General features: G+C 37.2%; 3 protein-coding genes across 9 annotated transcripts in view; 2 read left to right on the top strand and 1 right to left on the bottom strand.

The window, feature by feature from the left end:
• Positions 1-9,199, top strand: part of ftz-f1 (ftz transcription factor 1) — a 125,257-nt gene extending 116,058 nt beyond the window's left edge. For 2 of the 4 annotated variants that reach the window (XM_034983817.2, XM_034983816.2), the window contains 2 exons: positions 9-58; positions 1,479-9,199. In XM_034983817.2, the coding sequence (XP_034839708.1) occupies positions 9-57 (49 nt within the window). In that variant the 3' untranslated portion in view covers position 58; positions 1,479-9,199. The remainder of the gene's footprint in view (positions 1-8; positions 59-1,478) is intronic. The other 2 variants (XM_069509076.1, XM_069509075.1) reach the window with 1 other exon arrangement.
• A 987-nt stretch (positions 9,200-10,186) lies between these two features.
• Positions 10,187-15,992, bottom strand: scu (hydroxysteroid 17-beta dehydrogenase 10). 2 transcript variants are annotated; one of them, XM_034983835.2, is made up of 6 exons: positions 15,541-15,990; positions 14,250-14,414; positions 13,587-13,751; positions 12,190-12,318; positions 10,930-11,038; positions 10,187-10,562 (listed from the first exon to the last, which is right to left on the bottom strand). In XM_034983835.2, exons 1-6 carry the CDS (start codon positions 15,547-15,549, stop codon positions 10,372-10,374), a joined length of 768 nt encoding a protein of 255 aa, XP_034839726.1. In that variant the 5' UTR covers positions 15,550-15,990; the 3' UTR covers positions 10,187-10,371. The 2 variants fall into 2 exon arrangements, with proteins under 2 accessions (XP_034839726.1, XP_069364712.1); XM_069508611.1 differs by lacking the exon at positions 14,250-14,414 and having other exon boundaries at positions 15,541-15,992.
• Positions 15,993-17,749: 1,757 nt separating this feature from the next.
• On the top strand, positions 17,750-25,066 carry LOC117995806 (fibrinogen C domain-containing protein 1-A-like). 3 transcript variants are annotated; one of them, XM_069508761.1, is made up of 9 exons: positions 17,750-18,238; positions 19,753-19,866; positions 20,057-20,210; positions 20,380-20,490; positions 20,606-20,762; positions 22,307-22,571; positions 23,054-23,180; positions 23,276-23,435; positions 24,603-25,066. In XM_069508761.1, exons 1-9 carry the CDS (start codon positions 17,788-17,790, stop codon positions 24,750-24,752), a joined length of 1,689 nt encoding a protein of 562 aa, XP_069364862.1. In that variant the 5' UTR covers positions 17,750-17,787; the 3' UTR covers positions 24,753-25,066. The 3 variants fall into 3 exon arrangements, with proteins under 3 accessions (XP_069364862.1, XP_034839713.1, XP_069364863.1); XM_034983822.2 differs by lacking the exon at positions 19,753-19,866; XM_069508762.1 differs by lacking the exon at positions 17,750-18,238 and having other exon boundaries at positions 19,330-19,866.
• Positions 25,067-25,249: the final 183 nt, after the last annotated feature.

The following is a 25,249-nucleotide window of genomic DNA, read 5'->3' as shown; positions in this document are numbered from 1 at the left end:
TGTGTCAGGTGCGGTTTCCTGCCGAACGACACGATTGAGCCGCATTCGCCCATCTAGAGTAAGCATTCCCGAGACAAGCAATGGTCTGACGCACTTAACGCACGCTATAGGCAGCGCGGCACGGTTCTCGAGGCATGAGCAAAAAATGAAACAGTTGCGCACGCGTGTCTACTCACCCACTAGAAAGGACGTGCGTGTGCGTGAAAGACTGTACAAAGACGCGTGGTAACCAATGCGAAAGACAGAATATGACTTGATTTGGCAGCGAACCAATCAAGCACGCTATCCTTTTGCACCTCGCCAAATAGACTCAAAAAATGACTTATGCACATTCAAGGTCATACCTTTAGATCCGTGCCGATACTTGTACTCGTGTATATTAACTATGTTGCTGGCACCTTCACATGCAATATATAATAGAGCACAGTAAATGAAGGTTTAAGGCAAAGTATTGTAGATAAAGCAATTTTTACTTTGAAGGTGAGAATGCGGCTTGATCGTTTAGTTTTGCACTTTTATTACTTGTTATCTTTATTTTTTAAGCTTTTAATGATTTTTTTTTGTGTTAATAGGTTATTTAAATTGTTGCACTGATTGTGCAATTAATTTTTATGTCATACATATTATAAAGCAATCGCGAAAAGTACGTAATTGTAAATACACTTTCACAAAAAGTGGTTGCACATGTTATTGCACTCGTTGCGTTGACATAATGTCGCCTAGCGCACATGCTTGCTCGGTAGCAATAAATTCAAACGTAGGACAAGAGTTGCGGTCAACTCACATTGTCCTACGTCTGAATTTATTTCTTTCATTTTTTACAAGTCAAAGAAAATATGTAGTAGTTAAATCCTACACTGGTGTCGATTCTGATAAACTAAATATAGAGTATCTGAGAGTTTTCTTATTGCTTTAGTAAGAAAAGGATGTGAATACTCTAATATTTAATTTAGATCAGAATCAGTACCAATGTTACACAAGTGATGTAAAGCTAACCTGAATGTAAGGAAATATTCATGAATTAATGGGTGTATTTTATTGTGCACCACAGAACAAAACTATCAGAAAAAGAGCAAGTTAGGATTGCATCTTTTATGGATATTTACACTAATTCACAAACATTTGTCACTATGCTATAAATGTTTTGATGTAAATATCTACAAATAAAGAAACTATATCAATTAATAATATACTGTAAATAAATTAAACGTGATTATTATTTCGTTAAGTATATAGTTTTGAGTCAAATAGACTTATTCGTGTCTAATGTACATACAACTTGATTCATATTAACTAATCAATCTACCAATATTAAGGAGGTGGTGGTTGCTAAAAAAAATTCGAGGCACATAAATTTAACAACGGCACACAGGGTCTGAAATAACATGCATTACGGTTTACAACTATGATTTTTGTTTCAGAAACTCTGTCTTATTTACCCCAATCATTTGAATATAACTAGCATCTTTTTATTTCAGATCTTGAACTTCCTGACTAACTGCAAAGTGTGATGTGGAAGCCGCAACAGCGCCTAGCGCCCTGAAACCGAATGGATCATAATCTAGGAATAATAATATCTAAGAAAAATAAATCAAGCCGCGCAGCCTATTGATAACCTTGAAATATGACCTTGAAAAGTGACGAAAATTCTCAATGAAATTGACGTTGAGTGTGAGTGTTGAATTAATTGTATTGCTGTATGTTAGTATGTATTATGGTTCCAAAGAACAAGCAATAGCTGAATGTTTTAGGTGTCTAGAAATATGACCTATGCAAAACTTACTAATTTAATTAGTTCGATTTTTATAGAAGCAAACGAACACACCTAAGAGATCACGACTCTTAGGTGTTTTTACTTGATAATATTAATGCATCAATCTTGCATATACTACCAACTTTCATACTGTCATAATATCAAAAGGAAAAAATAAATCTTTTTTGGTTGAATCCTGAAATGAAAAATCCTGGTGAAGTAATGGAACCCCTGTGGTATTAATATTTTTTCCTACATAGACGCATTCAGGGTAAAATTTTGTATGAACTTTGCCTTTGTTCTTTAAAGCCGTCATTTTATGAGAGTTACATTTCTTTAGATATTATTATTCGTTGATCATAATATAATTATTATTAGTTTAACTTAGTTCTTACTTATTATTTAGGTACACATAGAGTTTAATTGATGTGGTGTAAGTTATTTTGCGCCGAGCGCCGACGGGCGGCGCCGCGCGCCTAGTCCGAAATCAAATGAGACAATTTATTGTTTATCTTTGTAACATAAATAAAAAATAATGAAATATTTAACATCTCTCTCGTGTAGCTACCATTAATTTATTGAGCAGTCTAGTAACGGTATATCAATAATTCAAATTAAAATAAGTATCTTTATGTTAGATAAAAACTAGCTTGTCTTAACTCTGATGCGTAGCGACGAAAAATATTACAATACATACTTTAGGAAAGCGTCTGTGATCTTAAACGAAGAAATTTGATGAACCGTTTTAATGTTAGTTGAAGCGATAATATAATGTGTAACGAGTAGTGTTACTGAAGTAGCCCGTCGCGTGCGGCGCCGCGGCAGCGCGACGCGCACTCTGCTTCGGCGCCACGCGCGCGGTGCGAGTTCGCGGCGGGGTCCTGCGCGACCCTGTTCGCGATCACTTCACTTATTACATAAATACACAATGTTACTTTAACACTTAGCATTCGCTGGAAGGTACTCGTGCGGCCTGACTCCTTTTACTATTCGAGAAGTTCCGCTGAGTACGTTCCGATTGTTGACACGCGAGGTCGATTTTAGAAAGAATGTGTTTTTAACTATTGTAAGTAGTTATTGGGCTGAAAATATTTAAAATTTCGTTGAATTTGATATTTGAAATTCTCTACGTATATCACTGTAAAGTAAGATAAATCACAATGAAATTACGTTAAAATTTACAGTTGTTCCATGAAAATGTTTATCTAAATGTTATAAAAATTTATCTGCATTGTGTTTATCGGCCGTACCAGTACAAATAATTATTAAAAAATCTCTGTAAATATTATTATATAAAGTATAGAAGGTAACAGTGATTTATGCTACTTATAATGTAATTATGTAAAATATTTCTCAAATACGTGCAAGAAGCCTTAAAAATCATAGATTTTTAAAAGATATGGGTACTAGCGTCTACGAGGTCTTTGGCCTGACTGGACGATGTATTTTTATAAATCATATTGTTCTTTATTAACATATATAATATGTTAACTGAAAGTACATTATTTCGTATTTTTCTAACATAAATATAGTAGCGTACATATTTCAATTATATTGATCAACTTTAAATATGGAAACAGTTATACATATTAAAATAATTATATGATATAGTGTTGTCATCGTGTGATACCTGCGTACATATTATACGTTACAAATTTGATTTGAAAACGTTTTTATTTTTATAATGTTTAGATGCCAGTTGTAGGATACGAGGTTCTCTCGAGTGACTTGTCGCTGGCTTTTGCATTGTGCACACTGTTTCATTAATACAGTCCAAGAGTAAGCAAATATGAAATGAAATTTATTTGTTAGGCCGAACTAATAGTCCTATTTACATAATATGGGAGTTAATAACGCCAACACACGACTGCCGACAAAGTATAATATACCTTGTTAAAAAATCGTGTTATCCATATTTATCTTTGATTTAATGGAATAAAAAATAAAGAAGTTATCAAACAATTTATGTATTAAATGAGTGTTATTTTTTGACATGGGAATTCAACAAGCATCGTGCAGATAGATGTTAGATTTTGAGAATTGTTTATATTTTATTATATTTTGATTATACAAAAAAAAATATTAAAAGGAATTGATGTCTATATTTTGTGTATATACTACCATAGAAAAAAATCGTTGAAATCAAATGACAGTTATTTCTTTACCTATAGAAAGTTATAAATCTTGTTTAGAATATTTTGTAGTCCCAGTTGTTGGCCTTATTTGGGTTTCCATTCCTGGCTATTATTATTTTTTTAAAAATATTACAAGATTTGTCAGTCCACAAAGCGTACAATTTGTTGTCTGGGATTTCAAACAAGCTGGAGCATGAGTAGGTACCATTAGCGAGCCAATGACAGTAACGCAACTTTGAGTTTCCACATCTGACCCGATAGGACACTAATATCGTCGAGTACAATGTAGATTGTAGGCTGTAGCTGATGAGTGATGAAACATATATTTTTGAGCCCCAATGTCGTATTCGATAGTTCGGAAACATGTAACACTTGACGAGAGCCTCGTTTATTTCGATACTAAGGTATGAATTTAGTTAAATGAATGTGATTGATAGTTTTTGTTTAAATGTGGACGTTTATATTATATTAATTAAATTATCATAATATTATCACTGCACCAAGTGCGAATGTATATTTGGCCGCATCAACGAAAAAAGTACATGGGTACAAGTAGAGTGTGAGTAATTTCCTTTATTTTTATCTAGGCTTGTATTGTTCGTAATTTAGTAAATTTGACACCATTGTTATCCGTAATACCGTCCAGTGAAAACTAACTTTAACGAAATGTCAGTTCTAATTTAATAATTTCGGATTGAAATTAGCAATTTTTTTAGCGTTGAGTACCAAGCAAGAATAATTTGTTTATTCTTGAAACTTTGACAATAGATCGAAAATTAGTACCTGGTGTATAGTGTAAAATATATAAAAATTGATGAAAAGTTCCTTTTTCAAAATGTGGTGTGGTATCATTGTTTTAAATATATACCCGTATTTACAAACGATACTATGAGGTCTCATAGTGCGCTCGAACGCACAGGGTACATGAAACCTATTCATAAACAACACTTGAGCGTCGAACGACACCTATTTAAGCGTTGATTAAACTGAGCGCACAGGTAAAGTAGCTAGCGAACTACTTTACGCATAGCATAAGTTGCTATGCAACACAAATGTCAAACTAATATCGGGTACCTATTGTTTATGTGTTTAATTGTTGATTTTTCGTATTACAATACGAAACCTACAAACCTACAGGTATTGCTTATAATACAATGGATTACAGTTACGAGGATGAATTTGACAATTATATCCTTAAGAGAGTATTACAAAGAACGATAACTAAAACGAGATAAAATTGATAATTATTGAGTATCTACCTAATGACAGGTGGCAATTCTAGTTTTGTCACTTGTCCTGTCAGTCGACTCGAGTAAAGTCGCGACATAACATTAACCAATCACAGCGCTCCATTTAATGCTAGGCGGCAGAGGCCTTTATAAAGGACTCTGAAATGAATGCCTACCGAACGCACTTCAAAACATCGTACTTATCATAGTGTTGCTGCTATACTCCAGGAAACGTTTGTGAATACTGGTAATCTTTCATCGTGTTTTGTTTTTTAAGCTACTCATTCGTATTTATGATCACATTCGCACATCACTTCCTCGGCTGAATAGGCATCTTAGGAACCCGGCGTCAAAGAATAACTTTATTCAGATGGAGCTGCGTTTTCGTATTATTTCTTTTTTTTTTTTCGAGTAAAGTGTTGTGTTAGCTACGAGCTTCGATTAATGTGCTAAGATACGATTTATTTACGTAGAGTTTTTTTAGAAACAGCTAATTTTATTTACCGAATGCAAAGCAAATCTGTGATGGTATAACATAGATATGTTACGCTCAAAGACTGAAAACGCTCATTGAACGAAAAAAACAGGCCACATCCCGTTGTGGACACTGTAAAACATCCACATCTCTGAAAACGCTCACGACGGGTTGGTAGTAACGGTGAAGGAAAACATTAAAAAAACAATATTCTAATTGGGTACTTATAGTAAGTACACTTTCTGATGGTCACTTGCTGAATTTGCCATACAATGTAAAAACTAAAGCTACGTGGGTTCCAAACGCGCCTATTGTGAGGGATACCTGTGAAATTCCTAGACAACAACACAATGTGAGATGTTTTTTTTTCGGCCTTTGAGCATAACAGATACATTAATTAGGCTGTGTGTGGGATTTACTTGTACGTACGATATGGATGGAGCAACAGAAGACCAATTTTCAAAATGTAACTTCATAATTTGATTTTTCCTTTATTCCGTTAAACTATCAATATGAATATAAGTCACGATAGTTTAAACGCTAAAATTATTTTTGTGTAAATTAGACAAGGGATTTGCATGCTATACAATGGATGAAATTAGAATTCGTTAAATCCGTAGGTACAGAAACAATAATAAAAAAGACAACTTACGGATTCCATATTGTCAGTTTATATGTAACAGCACCAGTGTAACACTGCTGTTACGAATTATGATGCCAGACTATCGTGATCATAGTTGAGTTAAATGAGGTAACGATATTTCTTTTTAAAACATCTTTTAATAAAGAGTATTTTGTGAGATCTAAAGCGAAATTGAAGTTCTAGGTATTCTAAAACTCAGGGATGCTTAGGAAATCGTTGACATCTGCCAGTTGTAATGACAGTAAGAATATTGCGAGAGCTCCTTCCCCATTTTCATGACTGCTTTAAAATACATATATCACCTTGAAAAATAATTGAGTAATTATTAAAAGATCACAGTACATATTACACATTACAATAATTTATGAATATATACATACTTCACATATTACCATTTCATGTTACCATTTTATACAGTATTTATATATTTGTGCCTTTAAATTGTTATTAAATAAAATATAACAGTATTATTTTGAACATCACTTACCTATCTGGTATTTATGTGATTTCCTACTATGATGCACTTTGTTAAAGATAATTCACATAAACATCTGTTACCAATTATAGAGTTTCATCTATAGTAATATTGCGCCCTTGTTTCTATATGTGCGAGATTTAAGTCTTTCTAAAAAATCCATTTCCAAAAGAGCTCATATTATATGTATAAGATATTATAATATATATTATTTTATGTAAAACGTACGTACTGAAATCCATAATTCAAGCTTTTTGCAAGCTAGCAAGAAATTGATTGAATCCTTCTGATACACCAGTGGTGATAACGACTAAGTAGTGTGCCATTAGTTAAGTTTGTACAGAGTTCGAAGCCGCGGTCGACCCCTCGGCTGGCTCAGCGTGCAAAGTTTCTCACTCGCATAAATGTACGTTTACGTTGTCATTTCGTTTGTTGAACAATACTTAGACAATAACAGTTTTTTGGTGCCAGTGTTCATTTGTGTGTTCTATTGTTCTGAGGTCTGATCGCTAACCTTTTCTGTCACGCGCTTCACTTCGTTTCATCAAATTAACACAATATAGATATTTATTACAATTAATGATTATATGTATGCTTACGAGTATAGCGTTTAAACCTACTGTCTACTTTGTAAGTTTAGGTTGTAATATACAGAATATGTTGTAATTTAGCGTACGTGTAAGTAATCTATATTTATGACTAAAAAAGATAAGTATTTTATTGTGGTAAGGTACACGCTGAGTGTTCTATGTAAATGTTAACGTTGAGTTCAATTAGGTGGTAAGTGAGGTCCGGTAGCGCAGGCGGCGACGCGATGCGTCTCGCCGGCCGCCGCCACTCGGTCCCCGGCTCCTTCGCTCAGACTCGTTCGCCACTGGCCCTGCCACTGCGGTGAACGCACACCGCTCCACACTCGTCGCAGCCTCGCACGTCACAAGCGTCGCGACGACGGGTCTCCGTCCCCGGACGGGGCTGTGCGCGTCACACACATTCCAAAATAACTACTTTATACTAGATAAACGCTTTGTGACGCACGACGAACGCGTTACGGTTTGTAAGTTAACCACTTTGTTGTTCATTAACGATAAGTTAGATTTAATCTCAGTCGATGTTGTTTATTTTAGTCTTGTGTATAGTATTCTCTCGATATAAGTTATGTGAGGACGAGAATTTGAGCGAATCGACGGGCCCTAGCCTGGTGGGTTCATATTAGTTGTAAATCTTAAGTACCTAAGTGATTATTTCTGTTGCACCTTACTTTATTTCGCGAGCCGTGTTAGTTATATTCTATTAAATAATTGTACATATAGGTAGGGCGAGGTAAACAGAGTTTTCATTCATCTTATATGGTTATTGTTAAATCTAATGATATGGGGCTGGCAAAATACCAATGCAATGTCGCATTTGCTGTTAAATAAATCTATCTGATACATACCTAACTGTAGATGTTATATGGCTATTTATGTTTCTCTGTATATGTAAGGCAGCAATGAGGCCACGAGTTGGGTGGCAGGGTTGTAGGCACCCGTGTCGCCAGAGCGACATCGCTCGGCTCTGCCTGCCGCCGGACAAATGCATGAGTATGCAACTTTGGTGTTAATTTGCTCTCGTATTAACTGAACATGAATAACTGAAAATGCAATATTTCATAACACGTTTGTAGACCAAATATCACACATCACCTCGAGCATCACTATATTTAACTGATTGTATTATAATAAATTAATAATTTGAATATAAGTTTTTATACCCAATGTATTTGCATTTTGCTTTTCATCACATTGTTCATTAATATATTGTATTACAAAGCACATAAATAGAAGTGACAATAGTGTGGTACTTACAAAATATAATATGGTTCAGTTAATACTGGAGTATGTAATGTTGTCTACCTTAACAATGTACCGTATCATTACCTCACATGTCTTTTGTACATTTAGACCCATTACGCACGATCGACTAGTCGCCAGGCGACTAAGTCGACTGTGACTGTTAGAATCTGTAATTAAATATACACTCTATATAATTTATAATATCGAAATCGTCGTGTGTATGCGCATACCCAGTCGCCGCGACGCGGCGTGCGGATACACACTACGACTTAAAAATGACAGAATTTACAGTCGCCGGGCGACTAGTCTACCGTGCGTTATGGGTCTAAAATAATAGTTATTGTTGTCGCTATTTCTGTCTATGTTTGGACTAAATGCTACAATTTCGAAGATCACTTCTATACAACAATGTATAAACATTGCTATTTATATTGACCGATTGATGTTTTTTATGCTATAATACAGTTAATGAATTATGAATTATTTTTGATTATTTTATTCTATAAAGCCAGCCATGTAAATTGCGGTATAAAAACAGTGGCACATCATCATTTTTTTGTGATTAATTAAATATACCAATATTGTGACACGCACGTACGCGCCGGCGGCGCTGCCGCGCTGCCGACCAGTGTAGAAATAAATAATATTTTCGTTTAATTCGTCGTTTCTTTTTTACCTTCCTTTGTTTTGTACAATATAGAATACTACGGAAACCATTGTGTATTAATTCATTCGCTCTGGAGATGCCATTGTGCGCTATAGGTACGAATTTTTGGGGTCCCCCGCCGGGCACATGTGCAATTCTACTGAAAGAAGAATTTTGTTATACACAAAATTTTGCAGCTCGTCAACAATTTTACTGACGTCAACTACTATACCAACGACCTTTGTCACGCACTGACACGCACACGCACTCGACGGTCATTCCAAACAAAATAATTGCGGGATGCAACTCCAAATTATAGATGAGTATGTATGATGTATACCTGGAACAATGGGTTATTCCCGTTGAGCCAGTTAGGTACATCCAATTTCTAGAAAGAAGTTAGCCGCCGATTCCAAATCGGCTGGGCGGCTTTCGGGAAACTGAGATGTCAGTCACTCACTACTCAGCGGGCTATATACGGATGGAGAGCAGTCTTAACCGCGACGCGTGCGCGAACTGACTACCTTGACAAAGGACCCCGGATGGGTTCGAAACTAGTCAGCCTAACGTCGACTAAATACGTGAGTATAGCCGTTGAGAGATTTTATATTTATAATGGAAATCACTCACGATAGTATAAACGCTAAAAGAGAGCTATGCTTGGAGTTTCTCTACGTGATCAATTAGAAATGAGATCCATAGGAGTACAAGTGTAATCGACAGCTCAGCGGGTTGCGAAGCTGAAATGGCCATGTCCGGGACATCGGGGTCCCAACGTGCTTGGCGACCTCGCACCGGAAATAGCAGCTTTCGAAGACCACCCACAAGGTGGACAGACGTCATCAATAAAACCGCTGGAATCTGGATGCAGGCAGCACAAGACCGTGGTGCGTGGTGGTGTCCCTACAAAATACCTATGCCCAGCCTATTGTATCGTTAATCAAAATTGAATCCTGGGGATCAACTTGGGGACTTGTAGAAAAAAGAATTAAAACTCATTTATTGTAATGTTTCCAATAAAATTTATTTAACTTTCTTACACTATGGCATAAATGACGGAATCACATTTAACAGGCCACGGCATCCTGTACAGTTTAATTGTTACAATCGACGAAAATGCGGTGATATGAGTCTCCGGCTATGTGCTAAACTGTGTGGTGGGGTGGCAAAAGTGTTCCAAAATTTAAGGTTGCATTCTTAATGAGCCGTCAATACGTATCGTCTCCCCGTTGAGCATCGGGTTCTGTATGATGCTTTGTACCAGCAACGCGTACTCGTGAGGATGGCCGAGACGCGAGGGGAATGGTACCGTCGACTCCAACTCCTTAATAGCTGCTTCAGGAAGCTGCTCCAGCATTGGTGTTCGGAACAAACCTACAAAATAATTTAATATGGTAAATGATTCTATTTTTAAGCACATTTTATTTATTTATTTATTTTTATTTTTATTTTTCATGTACCAAAATTGTACACATTTTTTTTGTGATGTAACTATCAATTCACGGTTTTCGGGTTTATTCCTTTACTTGTACTATGAGACCTGCCTACCTACCAAATTTCATGATTCTAGGTCAACGGAAAGTACCCTATAGGTTTTCTTGACAGACACGACGGACAGACAGACAACATAGTGATCCTATAAGGGTTCCTTTTGAGGTACGGAACCCCAAAAATAGTATACCTATTAGTATAAATATTGAAGTTATAATGAATTTGTTTGAGTATAATTATTATTAGTTACCTGGTGCAATAGTGACAACCCTAATGCCTTGCTTGGAAAGGTCTCTGGCGATTGGCAATGTCATCCCTACAACACCTGCCTTGGATGCAGAATAAGCAGCTTGACCAATCTAAAAATTCAATTTCTTTTGTTGATACAGGTATACAGGTGTAGATACTATTAAGTGAGAATCCTTTTGTGATTTTCACAACAGTTAAAATTGAGAATAATAATTGGTTTTTAGAGTTCCGTATACGAAGGGTGCCAACGGGACTGGCTGACCGGCGGGGGTGATTACGTATCTCGCGACAGGCGTAAATCTCGCGATCACTGCTGTCAAACGTCCGGCTAGAGAGAGACAGCAATAGCCACAAAGCAAAATAAGAAGAAGAGAAAGAGAGACGGCAAATGAACTGTCGGATTACTACTGCTGTCACTACTGCAACTTTTTACGTAATCACCCCACCGATGTCCGTCCGTCCCTCCGTGCGTCCGTCTGTCTGTGGGCTGTCTCATGAACCGTAAGTTGTTATAGTTGAAATTCACAGAATGTGTATTTATTTCTATTGCCGCTATAAAAACAAATACAAATTTGGTTATTTCTGAGTTTTTGAAGATCAAAGAATTTCAATCGAAGCCCTCAGTATTCAAGTTAAAATGCACCCTTGCGAATTATACGAAATTTTGTTTATTACTTTGTGGTTTTCTAATAGGATAATAACCAGAATGTCATTCAAAACTAAAATTACGGAGGTATTGCTATTTTTTAGCAATTAAATATCACTTATTTTAACGATGAAGTCAAACATCGTGACGAAAGCTGCATGCTTGAAAGTTCTCTGTAGGTCATGCTCTCAAAGATGTGTAAAGTCTTCCAATCCATACTTGGCCTATGTGGCGGACTGTGTGGCCTAAACCTTTTTCATTCCGCTAGACCTGTCCCCAGTAGTTGGCCGGCGATGGGTGGCTAGTGATGATGGTGATGATGCGTCATCATCATCGTCAACCGATAGACGTCCACTGCTGGACATAGGTCTCTTGTAGGGACTTCCACACGCCACGGTCTTGCGCCGCTTGAATCCAGCGGCTCCCTGCGACTCGTCTGATGTCGTTCGTCCACCTACTGGGGAGGTCTTTCAACGCTGCGTCTTCCGGTGCGAGGTCGCCATTCCAGCACCCTAACGTCTATCGGTTTTACGAACTATGTGCCCTGCCCTTGGAGTTTCTCTATGTGATCAATGATGATGATGCCCATAATATATTAATTGCCTAAATAGATACCTGTCCGTCGAAAGCAGCAACGCTGGCAGTGTTGATGATAACGCCTCGCTGTCCATCTGCATCTGGAGCGTTTTTGCCGATCAGCCCGGCAGCCAGACGGATCACATTAAAGGTTCCTATTAAATTCACCTGAAAACATATTGTTACCGTAATGACAAACTTTGCACAGTAAGTTATGAGGAGCTGGCAAACAAAATTGAGTCAAAAGTTCGTGAATTCAATCAAAAAGGTGCAATAGGCTACTTGACTCGTATCTAATTTCGTCCAATAAATGATTATTTATTATAGTATTTTGCTTAAGAAAACGAAATATATCAATAACAATTATTAAAAACGCAGGATGGATATATAAATCCAATTAAAAAAAATACAGTTTTTATTTTTATTTGAAACGCAGAAAACGCTGTCAGCCATGATGTGACCTGTCATTAAATTTGTAAACAAAGAAATGTCATCCCTATGTCACGCGGGGACTAACGTAGTATCCATATATATAAAATTTAGAGTCCTGACTAACTTATATATCAACGCACAGCCTAAACAGCTGGTCCTAGATACATGAAATTTGGTGGGTGTGTTCTTTGTAGGTAAAGAGAAGGTATCCACTAGGAAAGGATTTTTTGAAATTCCACCCCTGAGTGGGTTAAATGGAGGTTTGAAATTTATGAAGTCCACGCGGGCAATGTCACGTGCATAAGCTAGTTTTTATATATTTCTAAAAACTCATAGTAAACGTAAAAAAGTATCGTTTTCTCTTTATAAATTGAATAAGTTATTAAGTAAGACTTACAACAAAGTGATCTTTGCAAAAATAAATTTGGGTTGCAGTCGTTAGTCATATAGGATCCCTTTAAGCAAGTCTTTGCGTGTTACGTATATTTATTTCACTGGGCACTCTAATCCACATTTTTCCTGTGGTCTTTATCGATGCGTTTTTTACTTTCTCGGATGATACAATAACGATAATTACTATATTTTTCATGTAAACTAGTATAGAAGTCATGTTTATTAAACTTTGGGAGGTTATGCTGTTGTTTACAAATGCATGACGTCAGAGCACAGATAATCTATCGGCCAAACATGGCCGACCAGTGTTTTCACCTGTCTAAGAAAAATATATTTTTAAATTAAAGTTTTACGGTTATTAGGGCGCAAAAAAATATAGTGTTAATTTTTTTGATATAATAGGACAAATATTAACCATTTAAGACCAACTTAAAAAAAGTGTCAAGTAGCCTATTACTGTAGTTTCAATCAAAAAGGTGCAATTACTGTAGTCTCAACAGTTTTCATTCAGTTTTGCTCCTCCTGTTAAGTTTTATTTCGTGCAATTATATCGTTTTGTTTTTTAGCTTCTCATATTGTATTTATTTTGATAGAGTCGAAAATTTATATACCTCAACAGTCTTTTGGAACGCCTTTAGGTCAAAGGGTTGATTTTTCTTAAAATTATATGTCCTAGTAGCAGTAGCAACACCTGCACAATTGACTACTACATCCAGGCGCCCAAATTTGTCCACTGTAGTTTGTAATGCACTTTTCACGTCTTGTTCTGATGTCACCTGCAATGTATACGTATATGCTTTTAATAATATTATTGTTAATAACTTTACACCAAACATAATTTTGAAATTTAGCATAGTAGTTTCAAGAGTAATAATTAATAAATATACTATAATGGTAATAATTATGTAGGTAGGTTATTTTCGACTTAATCATCATCATCGTCAACCCATCGCCGGCTCACTGGGTAATCATCTCATCTCAGAATGAGAAGGTTTAATCATAGCCATAATCTGCCACAATGGCCCAGTGTTCACTCACCTTTTGAGAGCATCATGGAGAACTCTCCGGCATGAAGGTTTGACCGATAAAGAAAGTGATATTAAATTGCTTACAACTCACATAACTTCGAAAAGTTAGATGTGCGCCCAGGATCGAACCTCCTAACCTCTAACATCATCTTAATTACTAGACTATCCGACTTTACTAGACTACCGCTTTTTAAAATACCGCTTATTAATTATAAAGTTTAATAAAAATACTAAAGTTAAACTAACATCAAGCGATGCAAAAGCAACATTTTTGCCTAGCTGTTTAGCAACCTCTTGTCCTTTGCTGTTGGGGAGGTCGCAAATTATGACACTGCCACCTTGCTTCAACAACTGTTCAGCTGTGGCTCGACCGAGGCCTGATGCACCACCGGTCACTAAACCCACTAGACCCTAGAACCATGCAAGCAACAAGTAAGCAGAAAGTGTCCAAAATTATCTTTATGAATTGTAGTTTTCACAAACTTCGATTATATGCAATCGACTTAGAGCCAGCGAGTGCCAGACCTTCGTTATTTTATAAAAGCCGCGACTATGAAGTTTTGATCATGGTGGCTTTGGGAGATAACAGGTAACAAAGGTGTAAAAAAAGCTGACGTCAAAGTATAATGTAGATTTTTTTCCTCCCTGTGTTAGGCACAATATGCAGATAACCTTTCAGCTTTTATAAAATAACGAAGGTCTGGCACTCGCTGGCTCTCTCTCCATAAGTTTAGGTGATGAGCGAAATATTCAAATATGTTTTTGCACTGAAATTATGGCATTAGTGGATAATTTATTTATGAACTAGCTGATGCCCGCGACTTTGTACGCGTGTATTTAGGTTTTCCCTTGGGAACTTTGATTTTCCGGGATAAAAAGTAGTAGGTACAGTCGTATTTTTTCAACATTTTGCACGATAATTCAAAAACTATGATGCATAAAAATAAATAAAAATCGGTTTTAGAATGCACAGGTGAAGACCTTTCATATGATACCCCACTTGATATAGTCATCTTACTTCGAAAATTGAAAATACTAATTATTAGTTTATGACCACAATTTAAATTTTTTTGTGTGATGTAACCACAAATTCACGGTTTTCAGATTTTTTCCCTAATGTCAGCTATAAGACCTACCTACCTTCCAAATTTCATGATTCTAGGTCAACGGGAAGTACCTTGTAGGTTTCTTGACAGACCGATAGACAGACAACAAAGTGATCCTATAAGGGTTCCGTTTTTCTTGTTGAGGTACGGAACCCTAAAAATCACGTCGATCCGTTGCGACGTGATTGAAGGACAAACCAACAATCCGACAAACAAACACACTTTCGCGTTTATAGTAGGGGTAGGTAGTGATTTATCAACAACATTATGTATTTTATTAATTCTAATGACCGAATTAATAATTAACTATCTGTCGATATGCTTACCTAATGGTTATAACCAAGGAATATTGTAGGTACTACTGTCTGAGAGGTTATGCCAATACAATAAATTATGTAGGTACTTAGTAAAGTAATACTTAGTCTACTTACTTTTAACATTATTGAGGGTTTGAAATTCTGTGACAATTTGATGTTGATCGAAGTTCCCTAGCTCCAATTAAAATTGTTAATCAACTCACGCCTTGGGAGGTACCTACGACTTAAATAGTTAGGTACTGAATGTTACTTGTTTACACAAAGATCGGCTTTATCGTTATTAAATAAAATGTTATGTTGGTTTTTATCTTATCTGCACAGGGTTAGCACTTTACTACTGAGGCCTTTATCACTTCTATTCTATCTAAGAATATTTTTGAACACTTTATTCAGAAATAATAATAAGTAGGATAGTAGGTACCTATATTTGAGACTATTAATAATTATTAATGACAGTAAGAAAATTAGGTTTATAAGAAGATAAATGTAATTTTACTGAATTGGTTTTTTATATTTCTAACCTAAAAATCACCTAACCACCTAACCTAAAAGAAAAAGACTACAGTTGAAGAGTATGTCATCACTACGATATAGTGTCTATAGACATGTTGGTTTAAAGGCTTATTACACTTACCTGAAATAGGACGTCCTAGGTAGGATGTAGGAAAGGAAGGCAAATTTATGTTTCTGATCACGCCCTCCTTAAGTTGTCACTGAATCAGTTTAGAGATGAAGTTCGGACGTGTGGAGTGCAACAATGGCACCAAAAACTTGGCCTTGCCGTAGCTCTCGCTGTTGGACTTGCACATGAAGGGTTCCGACTTCCGCACCATCGTACAAAAAATAATTTTCCTGGGGGCCCTTTTGATGTTTTTATTATATTTTGTTATTATAGCGGCAATAGTAATACATATTATTGTGTGAAGATTTCAACACTCTACCTATTACGGTTTACGAGACACAGCCCACTGACAGACAAACGGACGGACAGCGGAGCGGAGGCGGTGCTAGCGTTCACACGAGCATCACGCATGCCGATGCGGGATGCTCACTAGCATATAAACACATTCGCCGTCAAACGGGATCCTGCAGAAAACGGGATCCTGCAAAAAACTGGACGCCGCGCCGTGTGAAAGGGCTGTAACACGTGCACACGCAGTCGCAGACGCGCAGTGACTGAACCAATCAGGTGACTTAATGCTATTACACCTTCCTTAATCCTTTCCTATCTAGGATGCTGAATGATTAAGTACGTTAGCTCCCTTTTCTTCCTAGCTAGCATACCTTCTAGATGCGATAAAACTTTTCTATATCCTACCTAGGACGTCCTATTTCAGGAAGGTGTAATAAGCCCCTTATGTTATGGCAATGTCAATGACCTTTAACCTGTGTGGCGTACCTACTATTATATATTCTGTGGCGCGTTGAATAATATATTATTTGTACTATACAGCGATGTGATTTATGTATAACTAAGTACCTGAAAATATCTCTATACCTAATCTAAGAAAATAGTGATACGTCAGAGACACATTTCACGACAGTTATGGAAATTCTAACAAAAGATAGAGGCTTCACCTACACTGGCAAGTATCAGGCGTCAAATGTTACCTTGGTACATTTACTCTCAAACGTCGCGTCCGTCGTTCATTTATAGGTATAGGTAGTAGGCGCGACAGGACGAGATGGCAATCAGGTAACCCGCACAGCACCCGCGCTCGCCCGCACCATGTTAGCGCGGGGGTTGGGCGGGCGTGCGGGGCGTTCCCACCCCGATTGCCATCTCGACCTGTCGCGTACTATACTCTACTTAGGGCCCTTTCACAATACTAACGCTGCGACGTCACACCGCAAGTATTGTGTGTGTACCCTATGTCTGACTTGTATCACAACGGACGCAAAAAACCTCAACCAATCGTCCAAATGTGAAGTGGCTGAATGAGGAAGGCTGAGGACCGGGTGTGGTGGCGCTCTTTAGGGAAGGCCTATGTCCAACAGTGGATGTCCACAGGCTGATGATGATGATGATGATGATAAATCGTCCAAATAAATGGACGGATTTTCAGATAATTCACAATCATGATCGACTAGGTAGTAGGTACCTACATTAAACCTGAGAAATGCGGGCACACGATCTGTATTATGACTACAACGAGCGACGGACAAAAATTATTCAACATTTTATAGGTAGGTACCTATAGTAAATCAATGGAGATACCTATGTATTTAGATAAGAAAACCATAACAAAGGAAAATGTTTAAGTACAAATGCTATATTATAAGTTAGCTTTATTTTAAACAACTGTACAGCTGAGATCATTTAATTTCGTTGCGTGGGACTCAACGGGCTATTTCGATACAATGTGGAGGAGCTTCTTAATTTTGTTGTGGTTCCTTCACTTAACATATGCCAGGAGAGAATTACCTTCAAGTCAGAACGGAAACGATGATGATGATCTAGGTATTGGGGCGGATGTTGAGGATAACACACAAAAAGCAACTAGACTTCCAATAATCACATCAAAAACTATACAAGGAGAAATCGTAGTTGAAAAGTTTGTAGATACCTTATTGGCAAGCGAAAAATACTTAAAGATGATAGAGACTGTAGAAGACAAGTTGACTCATTTGGAAACTACTCTTCAAGATAGGTCTAGTGCGATATTGAAATATCTGGCTGAGGTATTGAGGGTGGTTAAGAGTACACCTTCAGATCAGATTTTGGAAAATGCTCTACAATTGGTGAAGAACGATTTGGACAAGCTGAAAGAAACGATGCAACGCCAGGTGCCTGCGAATCCGCCTTTCAGAGGTAAATGTTATTTTTTATCTGAATAAAGTACCTGCTACCTACGTAACATTTGAAAACAAAATAGCTGTAACATACAGGCAGACAGACGGACGGACCCCACGAAACTATAAGGGATCCTCGTGGACTATGATTATAGAACCTACTAGACTATAGAAAGTTGTAGTTTATGTAAGTTATTTCATGTTGTACCTATCATTGTGATTGCAAATACCTACTGAAGTAAATGATTATTTTATTTGCAAATAAATACTTACCAACCAATGGTTAACTATTGAGTATTTTTTCAGTAGCTTGAGCTTCTTGTCAGTATATTCTACTCAATATTTTATTTAAATTAAGTAGGCAGATACGGCTAAGTAGGCAAATATAATAATATCATGTAAATGTCATTAAACACAGCTACTGGCTACCTTCTTCTTCTTTTTTCGAGGGGGAAAGATACCCAATCGGATTATGTGGGATTTCTACCCACTAAAACCCCCTCGGTGGCCCTTAATTTTTTGTATTCAAATAAATACAAAAAAATCATCAATCATCAAAATCGGAGCGGTTTCTGAGGACTTCCGAGGAAAAGTCTTCATTGACTCCACTAATCTAAGTAGGTACATAGTATCTCAAAAGCAAAATGTCGCCTTATCTTTTAACAATACTTGAATCAAGCTTAAAGATATAAAGGCCAATGAGAATGAGAAAAAAAATGCACATAATACCTAAGTCTATTGTTCAGTAATAGCCACTGATTTAGAAGTCCTAATTCTAAATCAAGATCTAGAACAAAACTGTTGATTAAGTATAATGTAAGTATGCACATTGCAAACTTATTTAAAAGCGTACCTACCTAAGATAATAAAATAGGCCCCATTCATAAGATCGGTTTATAAATACAGGACAAGAAATAGTAGGAAAGGTATTTTAACATGAACATGTTTGTAAATAGAGCCGATCATTGATATTATATTTCAATAAGTTATATAAACAATTGTGAGAAAAATTTGTGCGAATCACGACTAACGTTGAGTGGGTATGTGGCATATCATACAAGCAAGTCTGTTTTATTTAGACTTTTCATAAATTGTAAACTTTGAGTCGGAGAAGATGAGACGGCATGCCAGTCGTTATGCATCAGGTTCACTAGCCACACCTCAAAATGGTTTTAAACATAAAGCATACCTCGTTTATGCTAGTCCTAATCCTAGTTGTGAGTGAAGGCAAACAGGAGAAACGGAAACAGCAGCGCGTGGAAAACACTTTGTGGAAAGCAGAGTACGAAAACGAATTAAGTGACGCTATGCTTTCTCCTAAACGAGGAAATAATGTAACTCGAAGTCGAATAGCCCAATCGCCTGCGATGTCAGACAATGAGGCAGTTGTTGAAAAACTAATGGATACGATCTCCGCAAGCGAGAAATATTTGAAAAAAGTTGAGAGTATAGATTTCAGATTAAATAGACTCGATATAGAAATTCACGAGAAAACTAACAGCATATTGAAACATTTAACTGAAATCATTTCAGCAATTCAAAACCAAACTCCCTCTGATAAGTTAGAAATTTTAGATGTTATGAAATCTGATATTGGCCAAATTAGACATGTGATTGAACAACAAAGCTCTACTAGCAGGTCTAATGGTACGAAATAAATTATTTGTACCCAAATTCATATCATACCTACCTTCTTATAAACTACCGAGAACATAGCTAACCGATTGTTACCAACTTCTTACCTAAAAATTAAAACATTATTTGGTGTCGTCGTTAGTCGTCTATTTTTTAAAAAAAAATTAGGTTTTGTATTTTATTTAGATTTGCGTTGTTTTAGTGGTAGATAATTCGGACTGTAACTTGGAAGCGACGCTGGACACACGCCTATCTCATCTAGAAAATCACTTAAAATCTGTTTCCACTAGTGTTGAAGCGATAACTACTGTGATTTCAGAAGTGAAAAATCGTCAGCGATCCCAAAATTTAAATAAGTAAGTGACAAGAGAATTTCGTAGAATTTGTAAATATATAGATAGTTACCTATCTACCTATCATTTAAATATTAAATCTCTGTTAATTAAGTTTCTTCTCCATTTAATAGGATTTTTTAAAATTAGGTGTCTTCGTTATCAAAAATTAGTAGGCTTATTTCAATTACAGAATTGACAACAATCAGATAAATCAAATCGGCAACGGAATTGATATTACGACTTTAATTAGTGAATTTCGAAGAACGATACAAGAGCAAAAAGCAAGAAAATGCGATTGCAAGTAAGACGTGTACTTAATTCTTTTTGGTTTACCAAAACAATTTGGTGTTTGAATTTTGTTAACTTCAACCAATTGCATAAGTAGGTTTTAATTTTGAGTTTTTTTTCACCAACAGGATAGGTCGCGTAGACCGATCAGAGCGATACCCGACTGATTGTCATGAAATACAAGCCCAGGGATTTAATATAACCGGGATTTATAAAATCAAGCCTGAAGATATAGAACCATTCTACGTGCTATGTGATCTCAGTTCTGCAGGCGGCGGGTGGACGGTATCATATTTTTACTACGATGAAATCCTACTTTCTAAAAACTAGACTTTGACGACCTCCCTGGCTCAGTGGTAAGCGCTGTTGTCTTATTAGTGGGAGGTCCCGGGTTCGATTCCCGGCAGGGGGTTGGAATTTCATAATTTTCTAAATTTCTGGTCTGGTCTGGTGGGAGGCTTTGACCGTGGCTAGTCACCAAAGCCGTGCTGCCAAGCGATTTAACGTTCCCGTACGATGCCGTACAGAAACCAAAGGGGTGTGGGTTTAATAAAAAACTACCACACACCTTAGGCCGGGTTAGCCCGCTTCCATCTTAGACTGCATCATCACTTACCACCAGCAGGGTTAGCATGGGCGGGGATATAATTTTCTCCCCGGGGAAAAGATAAAATCTTTATCCCCTCCGACAGCTTTATCCACTCTCCGAGCATGGGCTCACGGGTGGATATAATAATTATCCACAGTGAATAAAACGGGGGACTTTTCGGTTTTTGGATCTTTTCCTTTACCTTTATTGGGTTAATGGTAATTGGTATTTGGGACCTATGTTGGGTTTATGTTAGGGTTCCCAACCATATTCCAAACACAACCCAAACATAACACAAACACAACCCAAACATAACCTAAACCCAACAGGTACCGCGAGACATGTTTTGATTTTTTAAGTTCTATGAGAATAAACTTAAACCCACGTCTAATGTCGAGGATAAAATTGTCCCCGAATTAGGGATAAACTTCTCCTCTCCCCTGTTGCCGTGCTTTGAGAGGTGGACAAGTAAATTTTATCCCTCGTCAGTGGATATAATTGGGGGATAAAATTTTTGTCTCCTGCCCATGCTAGGGGGGCTGGTGAGATTGCAGTCAAGGGCTAACTTGTATCTGAATAAATAAATCCAACTAACAATGTTAGGCTAGCAAATTGAAGCGGTTGTAATTTGCAGTCAGTTTTAGGATCTTTACGCACTGCATCCGAACCGCATGCGCGTAAATTTGGTAGTTACGTTGATTTTACACCGGACCCGTTTCGACGGATGTCGAGCCATCTTCACCGCCCGTATGAGTGCTCAAATTCAGACCGGAAGCAGTGCGCAAGCATTCATAAATTAAATAGTATTATGGTTAACTAGATAACGGATTTAGGTTTTTAAAATCCCATGGGAACTCTTTGATTTTTCGGGATAAAAATATATAGCCTATGTCCTTCCTCGGGATCCAAGCTATCTCTGTACCAAATTTCATCAAAATCGGTTGAACGGATGGGCCGTGAAATGCTGACAGACAGACAGACAGACACACTTTCGCATTTATAATATTAGTATGGATTCGATCCGTGAAATGGAGATACTCTCAACCCTTCATACAAATACATACTTAGTACCTACCTACCTAGATACAAAAGCTACTTTGGATTGAAAATTCCCGGATTCAAATCGGATACAGTGCGTACAGTGCCTTACAGCATAGCAGTTACTCTGCAATAGGTATCTAATATATTTTACCAAATAAACCAATTACAACATTAGTAAAATTAAAACGTAAATTTTTAGGTGATACAAAATCGTTACGATGGAACCCAGGACTTTCTTAATAACTGGCCAGAATACAAACACGGATTTGGTAATCTTGCGGGCGAATTTTGGCTGGGCTTGGAGAAAATCTATTACCTTACTAACCAAAAGCTGTACGAACTGAGGATCGAGATGGAAGGGCAGAAAAGACAAGAGGCTTCTGCCAGTTATTCAGTATTTACTATAGGGCCCGAGTATGAAGGTTACAGAATAAGCACGCTTGGTTCATTTCGTGGTAGTGCTGGTAAGTAGATCCTGGTAAGAAGTCCTAATAGAATCCGATTACACCGCGAACAAGCAATGCCTTCATTGTACATTCGCGCGATGCCAAGAATCGTATACTTACGATAATTTCATTTATTCCGCGATCGACAGGTATTTTTATAATGGTCGCGTAGGTAATTGTGTTCTATGCGGTCGACGTTATAATATTACCTATTAGAATTAATACACTGCCATGCCTATAATACGCGACAAGTCGAGAAGGCAATCAGGGTGGGGATGCCCCACACACCCGCACAGCCCCCGCGCTAAGCCGGTGCGGAATAGCGCGGATGACGTGCTGATCCCCTCGCCTCATACCCCGATTAGAATAGAATAGAATATATTTTAATTCAAGTAAACTTTTACAAGTGCTTTTGTATCGTCAACTAGTTTATTTATCACTGGTTCAGATTGCCATCTCGACCTGTCGCTTATTATACCTACTTCATTAAACTTTAACAGGGGATTCTCTATCATATCACGCCGGGCAAAAGTTTTCGACCTATGACGTGGATAATGACGAGTGGAAGGAAGGATCTTGTGCCGTCGAACACGGGGGCGCTTGGTGGTATAAGGAATGTGATAAAAGGTAGGTATATACAACACCCACTTCTTATTATGAGATTATTTTTAGTTATAAAATTAGGCATGTCAAAATGAATAAATTATTTCTGAATGTTTTAGTAATTTAAACGGCAAATATGCCAATTCAGCGGAAGAAAGTAACGGCCAATCAATCTACTGGATATCGTTCAAAGGTCCAAATTCTCCGCTTTACAAAACCAGGATGATGATCCGACCTCTACCGGCGAGTCGTCCATTGGATTATACCGGGAAAGCACGGGTTCGTATTTATGTTAAATTTATAGGTACTCTCCCAATTTTGCACTCCTCCTATTTTACTTCGTTCACTACTTCATTTTTCTATTCTATTCTACTTATCTTATTATCTAGTTCTTAGCAACGTAATAACTATAGTAGAGACGAATAAACATTAATTAAAAGTCAGTAATAATTTCTTCAACATTTCGTAAGCAGCACTACATTCATCATTCTTCCACAATGTTTACTTTACGCACTCAATTTTTCGCTCTTCCCTATACTTACTTAATTTTTTTGGGTTTTTCTCTAATTTAAGTAAGTACCTACTTACTATGATAGGGACCACTTGGGAATTCATTTCTTTCATACCACAGATATGATAAAATGCTTGATGACACCCGCGACTTCGCGTGGATTTTAGTTTTTTTTTTTAAATAACAGGTTAGCCCTTGAATGCAATCTCACCTGGTGGTAAGTGATGATGCAGTCAAAGATGGTAGCGGGTTAACCTGGAAGGGGTATGGCAGTTTTTATTAAAACCATACCCCTTTGGTTTCTACACGGCATCGTACCGGAACGCTAAATCGCTTGGCGGCACGGCTTTGCCGGTAGGGCGGTCAATAGCCACGGCCGAAGCCTTCCACCAGACCAGACCAGAAATTTACAAATTATAAATTTCAAATCCCCGCCGGGAATCGAATCCGGGACCTCCCACTAATAAGACCACAGCACTTACCACTGCGCCAGGAAGGTCGTCAAAGATTTGTTTAGAATCGTAGTAGTTCTTTGACTTTCGGGATAAAATTTAGCTTTTGTCTGTGTCCAGACGTAATGCTATCTCCGTACCAAATTTCGCCAAAATCGGTTAAGTGAATGGGCCGTGAAAAGGTAACACAGAAATACTTACGTAGGTATTTATTTGTATGGATAAAGGGCGATTCTGTTATGTATGTTTTATATTATAAACATCGATATAAATGACAAGATATGCCCAAGCGAACAAAATTTTTGACGGTTTTGGAACCAAATAAATCAGCGCCACCTCTTAGATACTAGATACTAATGAACGACCCGTTTGAAATCCAGACGTCACTGAGGTTGCATTCGTGCTAAATAAACATTTTAGGACCAATGAATCGGTGCCACTTTGCCATTTTGCTTGATAAATGAAAGTTTTTTTAAATATCAGGCCTTGCAAGACAATTCAAAACGGCCCAAGTCGGACATGAAACCACGCATCAAGGATCCAAAGAGTCCATACGACATGGGACGCGTTCGCCCGCCTTACCGTTACGATGACATTGTGCAACCCGACGCTTTCTTTTCAAACTATGCGTGATTCCTGATTGATTAATTAAATTACAATTTTAATTGATTCATCAACACTGGGGCCGATTCTCTTGTACACAATCTCTAAATTAACAGGTCTAAATCTAGTGCTATCCTTTTCCATAAGCAACATTATGACAGGGATAGCAATAGATTTAGAGGTGTCATTTTAGTTTAGTTTAGAGATTGTGTACAAGAGAATCGGCCCCAATGCACTTAAATGATCCATTTATATTTGAAAACAACTTGTCGTTCGAAGTTTCGAACGTTACGAACCCCCGGATAAGATATTCTCTTGGATGAAATAATAAAGAATGCATTGTACCTACCCATTTTGAATAAATGCTTTGATTTGAGTTTGAATATGTATTAGAATCACTCCTATTACAAAAAGTACCACTAGGTTACCTGATAAGTTACTTTTACGTGCTGAGTCCTAATAGCCATTTTAGAAGTTGTACGTGGTATAGAAAAAAGATTTTTAAGGGTTCCGTACTCCAAGGGTGC

Source organism: Maniola hyperantus, chromosome Z, assembly GCF_902806685.2.
Source record: "Maniola hyperantus chromosome Z, iAphHyp1.2, whole genome shotgun sequence".
In the NCBI taxonomy this organism is placed as follows: domain Eukaryota; kingdom Metazoa; phylum Arthropoda; class Insecta; order Lepidoptera; family Nymphalidae; genus Maniola; species Maniola hyperantus.
The sequence above is the reverse complement of the archived record's forward strand: the minus strand, read 5'-3'. Positions and strand labels throughout refer to the sequence as shown.

Bases quoted from the DNA above. Each gene is read 5' to 3' on its own strand.
- LOC117995806 (XM_069508761.1), top strand. From the start codon at position 17,788: ATGTGGAGGAGCTTCTTAATTTTGTTGTGGTTCCTTCACTTAACATAT. The intron at 18,239-19,752 runs GTAAATGTTATT...AAATCATTTCAG, and splicing joins TGCGAATCCGCCTTTCAGAG to CAATTCAAAACCAAACTCCC. The intron at 20,763-22,306 runs GTATCATATTTT...GTAAATTTTTAG, and splicing joins CTGCAGGCGGCGGGTGGACG to GTGATACAAAATCGTTACGA.
- scu (XM_034983835.2), bottom strand. The intron at 13,752-14,249 runs GTTAGTTTAACT...TATACATTGCAG, and splicing joins TTGCTTTTGCATCGCTTGAT to GTGACATCAGAACAAGACGT. The intron at 10,563-10,929 runs GTAACTAATAAT...ATTATTTTGTAG, and splicing joins GGTTGTCACTATTGCACCAG to GTTTGTTCCGAACACCAATG.